We start from the raw sequence: 12,242 nt of genomic DNA on the forward strand, positions 1-12,242 counted from the left end.
GTGCGTGTGTGTGTGTGTGTGTGTGTGTGTGTGTGTGTGTGTGTGTGTGTGTGTGTGTGTGTGTGTGTGTGTGTGTGTGTGTGTGTAAGTGCATATACAGTACCTCCCCCTGTATATCCTCCCAGAGGGGGACACACACACACACACACACACACACACACACACACACACACACGGACACACAAAGGCGGCCTTCAATCGCCCACATCCAGAGCGGCCAACTTTACATCATCCGCATGCGGAGATCTCGCAGTTCCTATGAAATGTCCTGCATATACATGCCATGAAGACCGCACGGCTCTCTCGACACTGAATTTGAAGGGAATGAGGGGAGAGACTTCGATTGGCTGGGACTCGGCTGAGTTTCTTTCCCTCCCACAACGGCGCACGCTCATGTAGAAAACAAAAAAAAGGAAAGGAATCGTCACCCATGCGCAGAGTTGGAAAGCGCTTTGCGCGAGACTTGTGCACAAAACAGAGCCCTGGCAGAATAACAAGACAGCGGATTGTCAGCGAGTTTGTTATTTAGGTGCCTTAGGTTCGCTATTGGAGGTGGTGAGGACTAAGCGGAGCCTCGGAGGGGATGGAGCCTTTTCTGAAGGAAGGACCGGCATCTTTATTCCCTGGCTTTTTTTTTTAGATGGAGGTCGTGATCAGGACAGGGACAGTGCGTAACAGTCGGTAGCTCTGTTACTGTCGATTTTCTGGCAAATAGCATTTCAGCCGCCACTGTTGATACTTCAAAACAACTTCACACAATAGACGGTGCAATGAGGCGATGGACTGGTATGAATTCGACAAGCAGGCTCCCACCAAGACGCCGACAGGCCCTCTGCTGCCACCTTGCACCGAGGCCATTAAAAAAAGGCACAACGGAGCCTGGAGTGTCAAAACGCGTGTAGACTAAACACAGCCGAGTGACTACAGCTGGAGCAGAGCGGGCTCCCGCACTCACACGCGCAAACATGAAACGGGCGCTTGGGTCATTGTGCTTTGGAAATGGGCATCGTTTCTGTTTGCAATCATTTCTCCCACGAGTACAGACGCTCACAAAGGCGCACACGTCCTTTGTTGCAGAGCGCCTCTGCGAAAATCGAATCAAGAATCCCCGAACTAGAATAAGCAGCACCATATGAGAAGGCGTCCAAATCGACTCCATCTTAGCCCAAACATGCTTCAACCGGTGGGAGGACTGCCGCCCAAACGCGTGCGTGCGTGTGTGTGTGTGAGTGCGTGCGTGTGTGTGTATGATGTACCTCTGTGCCACATCGTAGGACTCTGGGTGGATGCAGGTCTGGTCCAGAGGGTTGAAATGCGTCGCTACGGTGGCATTGGACTTCCCTTTCACCTTCTTGGCAGCTGCTTTGGCTGGCACTGCTGGAGGAGGCGCACTCTTGGCGCTGTTGTGGCATGAAGAAGAAAAAAAAAAAACATGAAATTCGATTAGAAAGCACACATTTACCACTACTGTGCAGAGGAATCTCTGAATAGAAATGGGCCAAGGGGCTCGTACAAGGAAGAATCCAGCCAGAATTGTCGGGAAAAAAAATGACTTTAGCTGAGCTTGGTCTGTTCATCCTCTTTGCTACGTATTATTATTTTAACTTGTGTTTGCTGATGTGTCCATGCATCACATACACACAGTGCAATGCATGGTGTGCTGCCCCCCAAGAGTGAAAACGCTTCCCACCCGCCTCCACACAGATGGCTCTGTTCTGTCAACTCGTACCTGTGGGCAGTTTGGTTGATTCTGATGAAGCCGGCGCACTGCTGGTAGCTCTTTGGTCCCATGCCTTTGACCAGCTTGAGCTGCTCCCTATTGAGGAAGGGACCGTTCTGCTCTCTCCACTCGGCAATACTGCGAGCCCTCCCCGTGTTTAAGCCTGCGACGTGCCTACAAGACAAGAGCAGAAAGAAACCGGCGGTTCAGTCCGCTCCGAATGAGGTAACACAAAAGCAGCACACGGGCCAACTCGGAGGAGATTTGTCCGAGCAATAAAGAGAGGCGATTTGGAGCGCTGTGACTCACCCGCTCTTAAACGCTCCACCGTGTCAACACTCCACATAATACCTCAGTCATCAACACGTCTGCGGGAGTTTGTAGGCATACGGAGCGCGACTCGGTGGTTGCGCGGCCGGGTAAATAGATAACATGATGCCTGCCAGCTCGTTTTGGCGCTCTTCGCTTCGACAGTGAACCGTACGTGCCAATATGCGACACTGGAGCTTTTCGATGCGGATTTGTATGACTGTTTTTTTTTTTTTTTTTTTTGGTTTTTTTTGGTCCATCTACCTCATCAGAATCTCGGAGCAGATGTTGATGTCAACCCCGACGAAGCTCACACACTCCTGCACCACGCCATCGAGCGCCGCCTTCAGAGCTGCGGATGAAACGTCATGCTGAAAACACACAGACAAAACCAATGAAATGTTAGCAGGTGGACTGAGAGTAAAAGAAAGTTAAAAAAAAAAAATTCTTTCGTAAACCATTTCTGATACGCATCTGAGACTGTGTAGGCAAGAAAGAAGTCCCCCGGGTGGATTATTACATTTCATCCAGTAAAAGAGATTATCGTCAGGCGAGCCAAAACAAATCCTGAAGCGACGAGCGACATTTGACTGACAACGAAAGGAAAGAGATGTGATTGACAGACGGAAAGAACACACCGAGGGCGCAAAGACAGTCGCTGTTTAACTTGGCGACGCACACGTCTCATCCAGCGGCCCAACAACAACTTGGGAATGGCCTCCAAAAAGGCTTGGAATGTTTTCCCTCTGAAGGGAGATAGCGAGGCAGGGCAGGGGCCCGCGAGCGTATCGAGTCTGACCACCGCCGAGCGCCGGGGCCCAACTCCAAGGTGGAGGACACCGATACGTCGGCAACTGACAAGTCAACTACCGTTTGCGACCGTGGACGCCATTGAGCCTCGTTGACCCGTAACACGATCTATAAACAAAGAAACAAATGAATAAAATCATTTCGCTCAGTCGGTCGGTCGGTTTTATTTTTTCGACAAAGAGTATGCCTTTTGGATTGATTGGCACCAGTGTCGGGACGAGTTCAGAGTTGTTCCAAAGTGCAGTCCACAGACTGAAGCGACTATTGACAGGAGCAAATGTCGGCCCGAGAGTTTAAGGCACGGACGCTTACAAGGCCGCCCTCGCCTGTCACATCGCGGTTGAAAGTGTTCAGCTTCTTTGAACCTCAACCTTGTAAAAGCACTGTGGGCCGGTTGCTAAATGGAAGATGTGATCATAGAAACGAGCTGCGTTAAGGAAAATCAACACAAACTTAAACGACAAGTCGGGCCTGACAAATTTGTCACCACAATCGAAATGAATTTGATATTTCCATTTCTTTTTTTTTCCTTCCCCCAAAGAGAACCAAAAGGCTGATTTATTCCGAGTTGAGTCGGCTTAGGTTTGAGCTTCAGGTTCCACTGCCTTTCTGTTCAAACATTTTGCTCGACCAAATCATGTTCAGAGAAATAATGAGGTGCTCCCTCCCAATTATTGATCAGGGAAACGGCTCCAAATGCCGATTCTTGGTAACAACGGAAGGAGAATGCATCCGATTCTGAGCTGAGAAGAGCGCCGGGACCCCGCGGCACGAGGCAATCGAAAAAAAACGAGCGGGACGTCACGCCACGACACGCCACGATGTTGCCGTTTCCCATGAAGGCGAACAGGAATGATTTACGACTCGGTGCCAGCGAGCGGATACACAAGGAGGGCGAGTTCCGAGTGTCGAGGAGGAAATCACCTGTCATGTTACACCGGGGAAGAATGTTTTCACACGAGAAAAGGTGAAGGCGTTTGAGTGGGCGATGGGCCTCCGCCTGCAGTCGGGGCTCTCTCACACCTTGTGGAACGGAACCTTTGAGTGGGTGAGCGAACTTCCCACGACACGGGGAGAAACCGGCCCAATTTCTGACTCGACTGAACCCTGCCGGCTGCTGTGTCCTTTTGGAGGGGGGCAGAAGCATGGGCAAACCCGTCCCATACAACGGCACCACCTTACACGACTGACAAGGTGGAAAATCAGTTCAAAAGAATGCAGCTGAAGAAATCATCCGCTTCCATTCACGGCTACTCTCGCGGTCGGCTTTGACATGACAGTAACATTACAATTACAACAGATTGGAAAGAAACAAAACCATTTTTTGACCTTTTTTTGGGGGGGCGGGGCCACCTGGGGGAAACACGGTACGGTACATGGAGTCAGACTCCGCTCCACAGGAAAGCAGTCATATCAGCTGCTCTGCGCAAAGCATATCAAAGAAGCTATGCCTGTGACTTTGCTTATCGCACTGCCTTGTGTGTTCAAATATCTCCTGCTTACAGGATTATAACCTGGCATGACAGATGCTATCCGCCGGCCCGTGTATGGGGGTTTCCCGTGATGCGTCAGCATTGAGCTAGCGGACTCGAGAGCAAATGTATGCAGCTGTTTGAAATGCAAATGTGTCATTCTCTTTGTTTTAGGATGAATTTGACAAACTTCAACTGGGAGTGGCAATACACAGCTCGAAGCCTCTTTTTGTACAATTCTCTGCACTTAACATGCTGCAAAAGTGCGTCCCATGCCTCCGCGTCAGGTCTCTCCTAAGGGAGGCAGCGGTTTTCTTGCGTACACGTGCAGTAGCGAGTCGATCAAAAAAGGTTGGGCACCCCTTCAATAGATGAATGCCCCGGTTTTGCGGTACTTAACCTCCAAAGCGCAGAGAGAAACCTTGTTTGGATTGGCTCCAAACCAGCCGAAGGCAGCCGGACAGACCTCCTGTCTGCACCTTCAAAGCGTGCATGCCACAGTGACCGCATCAGATGGGCCACGGGTGAGAATGCACAGTCTCGCGCAACAAATGAAGCTCTCCCAGTGAAAGATGAGATAAAAACATCATCTAAAAGCACAAGATGTAAATATATATCGGAGCGAGGAAGACAAAGCAAAAAGCAAAGAAATGAAATGCAGAGATCGGAGGCGATGACAGACAATGATGACAGGAGAGCAAAACAGTCAGCATTCATGACGGATGAACTCGGGCCACTGGAAAACGGCTGCAGCCAGACTGGCCGCAAACACTCACACGCCTCGACAACGGTCAGCGTTGCAGGGGACAAATCAAGCGCTGTTGACGCTAGACTGGCAGAACTTGAAATACAGTGATAAAGCATAAAAGGCTTTATGCTTTAATTAACTGCATTAAAAAGGCTGCATTCATGTGCTGTTTTTTGTTTGTTTGTTTTTTTTTTTTTCAACTATGCATGAGCTCGTTTGAAAAGGTATCCAGCCCTTGCCGCAGTGAAAGTGGCGTTCCCACAACAAGAGTTCACGCCAATCTTGCGGCGTCTGAGAATATTTGGAGCGAGCAGAAACCTGATGACGATCTTCTACAGAACGACCATTGAGTCGGTCCTGCTCTTTGGGAGGAGAACCACTCGGTTTGGGAATCTCCGAGTTACAATTTAATCATCAGGACGATGTGGGGTGTGGATTTTGGGTGAGTGTTGGGTTAGTCTGCACTGTATTTTGTCGACACTGCATGTAGCAGCACGGGGTGGGCCTCGTCCTCCAAGAAAAGTTTCTCCTGTGGGAGACCAAACCAAATCCAATTCAAATTCAATCTGATTCAAATGATCCTCCACTCTCTTAGCCCTCAGCTCATTTCCTTCATTCTCTCAGAGCTGTCACTCATCGGCCTGAGTGGCGGGGGAGCTTAACAGCGACCCCGTTGTGCCAGCTGGCTAGAGTTAAACTTTTTTTTTTTTGGGGGGGTTACTCATGGGCAATAACATTTGAGAAATCTCACAATGTCATGAATCACACATGCAAGAGGATGAACAAATAGTGCTAATAGAAACTTGCGCGGCGCTTTCATAACACACGCATGTGCACACGCACGCACGTACATACACACACACACTAACAGAAATTCGGGAGAGCTCGCAGGTCGGAGGGATGCCCCGTCTCGTATCTGTCAGCGCCCGGGGTTTATTTACCCGGTTATATTATCATTTGTTGACCCAGTCACATGATCTGAGGATGGGAGGTGAGCAACCCCAGCGGCACCCTGGAGAGTCATGTGATGAGAGACGCAGGGCCTGTGACCCGACAAAGCCAACACACACAGGCACTTACACAATATGACCTCCGCCCTTCTTTCCAATTTCATTCTGCACCGAGTCGTCAGTGTTGCTGTCATTCTTCTTTCACCACCTGCTGACTTTTCTTGAGACCCCCCTAACCCCCATTTCAATACGGGCCTTCCCTTTGATCAACAGGGGGAATGACTAAAAACGAAACAGCTTTGTTTTGGTCGAACTCCGACTGTAGTTGTCCGACTTAGTTGGAGTATAGGTATTCACATTCTGATTTTACGGTGCGGGACAGAAGCATATAGAGTTGCCACCTGCAGCATATGAGCTGTGAGGGTCAACAAACACAGTGCAGCTCAATTTTGGATAGATGGCTGTCATGGTTTGTGATATCAATTTGGCAGTATGGAAAATTAAAGACTAAGGTATCGTGATTTGTCTTTTTTCTTTTTTAACCCAATGGCGAAAAAGTGGTGGGAATACATTTAAAGGACATTTGTAAAATTTCTCAGAAAAAAAAGGATTGATTGGAGAACAAATAAGTATCTTTGCGCAATGTACATGTGTATGTTTAGTGCCTCAAAAGTGTATTTTGATGATTTTCTATATATTTTGGGAGACAATTTAAGGCAGGCGACGAATCTCATTATCTCCAGCATCACGGGTGCAACATTGGCCCGGTGGTTGCAATTTTCACCTCTGGTTTTAGATGAAAAACTCATGTAAACCACCTCTTTAACACAGCTATATTATAATATACAAAAAATACAACATTAGGGCAAAAATATGTTGAAAAAAAAAGAGAGACAAAAAATAAAATAGACGAGCCTCATTAAAACAGTCATTTTCTTTGCCGTCCGTGTCACATCCTCTCCATACTGGTCTTCGTCTACCCTGTGAGATGCTAAAGGGCGTATTAATGACAACAAAAATATGACAACACTCATGGTCTGGACGGTCGCCACCCTGCATCGGTTCTTACTGAATCCAAGTGACATTCCTCATATATCGGTGATCGTAAAATGAAAATGCCTTTCTCCAAACGCGATGTCGAGTGCAACCTTTTTGCGTTTCAAAACACCAAGTTCTCATGCGGTCACACAGTGCCGCACGCACAGTGAAAAGCTTGTGCACGCACATGCGGGCGACACGTAGCCAGCGCGCAAGCAAAAACACGCGTCACTCCGGGCCATTAATTGAGTTAGCGCTCACCGCTAGCGTCATGTGTTGACACAGGCCTCCACTGACTTGATCTACAACCTCGAGTGCCTCTTCTTCTATCTCCTCCCCGCTGCGCAAGGCCCATTATTACTATTTGTGTTTCCCCTGAAAGACGAGGACTCGGCATGAAGCCTCTTACCTGGTATGTTCCAATGCCTATGTGTTTTGGATCGATCTTCACAAGCTCGGCCAACGGATCCTGGACGCGTCTTCCGATGGACACTGTCGACACACACAGAGCAGTGGTCAGGCGGGAAGCCGATGACGCCTCACCGCAAGGCCGCGAACTATCTCAATCAGGTTATTGAATAGTCACCGCAGCGTGATTTATAAGTACCGAAAATGCAAATGTTCCTATTACGGCTGAGGCCTGAGGGGGAGGCCAAAGCCAATTGTCATTGCGACAGCCCAATAATAATTAAAGATGGCTTTAAATTAGAGCCCCCGCATCTGTCATTTAGATTCCTGAAAGATGTTGTGGAGACATGCACGCACACACCTTGAGAATGACTAATTTAGACCGGCGCGTGCACACAATTAGTAGTAGTGTGTGCCCGAAGGCGTCGGTTGAACGGGAAAATGTATTTTTCCATGACTATGCTGGCAAAGGATTACAAATGAAAACAATCACAAATAAATAAATAACAAATTGAACGAACATGCGCATGTACGCACCGGAACGCATGAGCTCAGAGCGCCAGACACAACAAGCGCATGAATGGAATGCGAAAACACAACCTCACACAACCGACCTTTTCTAAATTCCTTTCAAATGAATGAAGCAATTTTATTCTGTGGGATTTTAAACACGCAGGACAAGTCCTGGACTAGCACGGTTGCACCCATAGGGGGCTGTTTTGTGCACAAGGCTTTCATGCATCTTCTGTAAAACTAGAATCAAAAAATCGTTCAAAGTTTAGCCGCCATTGATGAGTGTTGGGTATGGGACATCAGACTTGGATGTCCTTGGCAGAGGACAAGGGGAAGAAAAAAAAAAAAAAGAGACGGGCTCTAGAGCGCAAGGAGGAAGGGAGGGAATATGTCTGGAATCAAGGGCTCACCTCTCCCTCTTTCTCGACTCTGTCGCTGCGGTGGGAGGCTGCAGCCTGAGAAAATATTTAGACAGGGATGGAGTTTCAAACCTGCCCTTGCTCGGTGCACCCGGCAAACCCTCCTGTCCTCTTTGCTCTGCACCGTCCATCTTAACTCCACGCCGCTTATTAAACCTTTTTGAGCACTACAGTTTACTGTTACTCAAAGCACGAGGGAGGAGGAAAAAAACTAAAAAAAAAAAAAAAAAAAAAGAAGTAAGAGACGACCACGTGCGTAGAGGTCCGAGAAAAAAAAGGGAGATTGTTTTGCCGGCTAATACAAAGGCAATGGCGGGTTGGTTAGCTTTATCTGTCACCATGCAACCATGCAGGTGAAACACCAGAGAGGGATTTACTTTTGCCATTTTAAAATGTTTCCCCCTTGAATGCTCAGTCAGCAAAGGCCCGACTATCAGATCTGCCTCAAGATTATCCGGAGCACTTATACCGTGTCATCAAGTGGGTTGGTAGGAGTAATCCCCCCCCACCCCCCATTTCACTCGGAACGGGGAGAGGTTAATAATCGTAAATATGAAACAAGCTCCAACCATAGTTCCAATCAGGGCAAAATTGAGCATTACCCCCACTTCTGCTCATGTCCGTAAAGGCCCGCTCATCAGATGTCCCTCAAGGATTATCCTGTGGCGTGCGTCGTCTTAAGAGTGATTTTTCCTCCCCGATGCGGCTCAAGGTAACAATTGTAAATGTTAAACCTGTTCTATATACAAAGTGAGTGCAGTGGAACCACAGCCCATTTTTTGGTGTACATATTCTCTCCCTTCTCATTTTCAAGTTGGCAAAGGCAGAAAATGTCAGCCGCACTACCGAGATTGTTGCGTGGCAAACCCCTACATGTGTGGTCAACGCTGAGTTGGGCTGAGCCACCGACTCCAAGATTTTGACATGAAACAGAGCAAGAGCCAATTCGGAGGTTCATTGAAGCTGGCGCTGTTGAGACACAACTGGAGGAGCGACTGGTTGTGTCGAGCGCTTGGATAAGATGCCTCATTCGCTGCAATAAAAATGACAAAGGCAAACCATGCGCAATATCATCTTCCAGCTTCTCCTCCTACTCTTTCTCTGTATTTTCTGGTTGTTTGGATGCCTTGTGGCACCATGCTGCCTCTCATAGGTCAGTCTTGATACTGCACTAGATTTCCAATAGTGGGGTGGGCTTTGCGAGCTTCGCTGGCAAAATTGGTTGCGTCTTGTGTGCTGTGCTGGTCATCACAAGGGCCCCAAACACTATAAAAAACGCAAGCACATCTGACTGATTTTTTTTTTCCATGTGTGGGGTCTCTCTCTCTCTTTCACACACACACACACACACACACACACACACACACACACACACACACACACACACACACACACACAATCAGGTTGTTCGATTAGGATACAAAGAATCACTTTGTGTCTAACCTGCTTAAGGAGGAGAGACTGAACATAAAAACAGCCCTCTTGCCGACGAGTTAAAATATCGTCTTATACTGCCACAGGCATTCTTGATCGCACAATGACGGCTGGGAGCGATGGACGCTGCACGCGCATCACCCCTTTGTGGCCACTTCAAAGAATACCAAAGTGACACCGGCAGAACGTCCAAAATGCTGGGAATGGCCGCAAAAGAAAACAAAAAGTGCTGCTGATCACAGGAAACGGGCGAGGAATAATTCAGTCACGCTTGATTTAAGGCTTTTTATAGAGGAAGTCTGCTGGAAACATTTGTTCTCGGCAACCGTGTTTCAGTGTTGCCGCTGGGCGTTCAGTGATGGAATATGTGGAGGAACGCCGCGGAGACATAAGCCCATCTAATAGCAAAGCCAGATATTCACCCGTAAAAGTGGCAATAGTCCCGCTCGAGTGGAAATACCATCAAAATGCCATGAAGCAACGTCATCCGGCATGGCGGCTGGAGGGTCATGATTACCTGCGCTTCGAAGGTTTGGGTCCAAATCGGGCATCTCTTTGACTGCCTCGGGGCTCACGCTGTAAATGGATGCGCCGGCCTCGTTGGTGATACTGGTGCGGGAGAAGAGGAAGGGGTGAGGAGGATTGCATCACGATTGATTAAAAAAACAAAACATTTGCGACATTTCACATAAAAGACTTCATGACGATACATTAGTAACTTTACAAGGACAAACTTTCATGACATTTGCATACATTTGTTCTTCGCAATAAGTTGTGGACTTCATGAGACCGAATTCATCATTTACAGGACAAACATTTGTCACACCTTATGGCTTCTAACTGAGCCCTATGTTGACTCACTCACCACACATTTCTGAGCAATGCATGCTGAGTCAAGGCTTAAAGAAAAAATAAAATAAATCACTGGCCCTGCCCGACCTCTGTGCTTATGTGACACTACTGGCATCTAGAGGACATTAGGTTGTACTGCAGCCAAGGCAACATTTGGCGGCGAGGGGATTCATTTGCAAACGATTGTCAAAAAAAAAAATGTCGTTTTACAAATACCAATACAAAAAGTAAGTCAATGTCCTTGAGTACGGTGTATGCAAAATATCAGTCCATCTTAAGACTAATCACATTTGACAAACTGTCAGTATCGATGTATTATTTTAGTCTAAGTTAAAAAAAAAAAAAGAGTACTTAAACATAACTCACTAGAAAACCTACATGATATCGAAGCAAATAAGAAGTGTAAAATTGTAATTATTATTTCTTTTCAATCTGTTGATTCACGAGTATATGATGGATGTGTGCTCATAGAACTCTCTACTTGTACGGAATAGAGGGGAGGAAACAAAAACACCAACTGAAGGTTTCAGGACGTATCTGTACATAACCCGGTGACAATTCCTTTGTGATAATAATTGAGAGACTTTAGTCTGATTGTTTTTCAGCGCAAGGGACACATTTGGGCTCCGGTCATCCATCAGCACACCAACACAATAAAGCATAGGAAGCACGACTCCAGCTGTCATGTCGGTCAGTCGTTAGGATGGAAAAGGCGAAAGAAGAAGAAGGGGGGTGTGCCCTGGGGGCCTTCTAATATGATGATGAGGTCAGAGCCTCCTCTCAGTGTTGCACAATTTCAAGTGTGGCCTTCTTTCACTCGCTCGCTCGCACTACTACCATTCCCTCCCGGAGGCCTGCAATTTAAAAAGCAGCTCATCCTCTCCTATTCATGGTCACCAGCAGCCCTTGCCCGGCCCCCCTGTTCTTTTTGTCAGATCGCCAGCCATTGCGCTGACAGCTGACATATCGCCATGGTGACACCGCTAACGAGCAGTGGCACATGACCTTCAAAAGGGCCAAGTCAGAGCCGATCATTAATGTTTAGTTGCATACATATAGATTTGCACGTTTCTCTGATAGGCTGTTTCATGGAATAATGCTCTATGTGTTCACTCTGAGCATTCTTGTCAACATCTCTCTCTCTCTCTTTTTTTTTTCCATTGGTTTTGAACCATAAATATAAAAAGTATTATGTTGGGATCGCTATTTTTTCAATTTGATAAAAATATCAGCAGTTGGAAAAACATCCCTGATCGTACGGCATTGTTGTCCGGGTTTGCCTCAGCCCTCCCGTTATGTTGTGGGTCAAACCGAGCCAGCAAAATGCATTTCAAAAGTAGTTGAAACTCCTGCATCACCGACCCATTTCAGCGTCAACAAGGCGCAAAGGGTGAGAAGGCAGGGCAAAGCACCCGCGCAGTGACGTCCCGATCACGTCTAAGTGAATCGAGGCCGGCGGGGAGGCCGCCGGCTCATGGCACAGTCTCAGATCCAGCTCTGAGCCCTCATCGTCGGCGGCATCACCGGCCGCCGTGACGGCGAGGGGATCCGCCCTGCCCGGGAGGAGGA

General features: G+C 47.7%; 1 protein-coding gene across 2 annotated transcripts in view; it reads right to left on the reverse strand.

Moving 5' to 3' along the window:
- srbd1 (S1 RNA binding domain 1) overlaps positions 1–12,242 on the reverse strand; it is a 32,230-nt gene that overhangs the window by 3,653 nt on the left and 16,335 nt on the right. The window contains exons 14-18 of one of the 2 annotated variants that reach the window (XM_019860415.1): positions 10,339–10,430; positions 7,457–7,539; positions 2,294–2,400; positions 1,730–1,894; positions 1,257–1,391 (exon numbers count right to left, since the gene is read on the reverse strand). In XM_019860415.1, the coding sequence (XP_019715974.1) occupies positions 1,257–1,391; positions 1,730–1,894; positions 2,294–2,400; positions 7,457–7,539; positions 10,339–10,430 (582 nt within the window). Of the gene's footprint in view, positions 1–1,256; positions 1,401–1,729; positions 1,895–2,293; positions 2,401–7,456; positions 7,540–10,338; positions 10,431–12,242 lie in introns of both variants that reach the window. The other variant, XM_019860414.1, reaches the window with a different exon arrangement.

Source organism: Hippocampus comes, unplaced genomic scaffold (genome assembly GCF_001891065.2).
Source record: "Hippocampus comes isolate QL1 unplaced genomic scaffold, H_comes_QL1_v1.1 scaffold39, whole genome shotgun sequence".
In the NCBI taxonomy this organism is placed as follows: domain Eukaryota; kingdom Metazoa; phylum Chordata; class Actinopteri; order Syngnathiformes; family Syngnathidae; genus Hippocampus; species Hippocampus comes.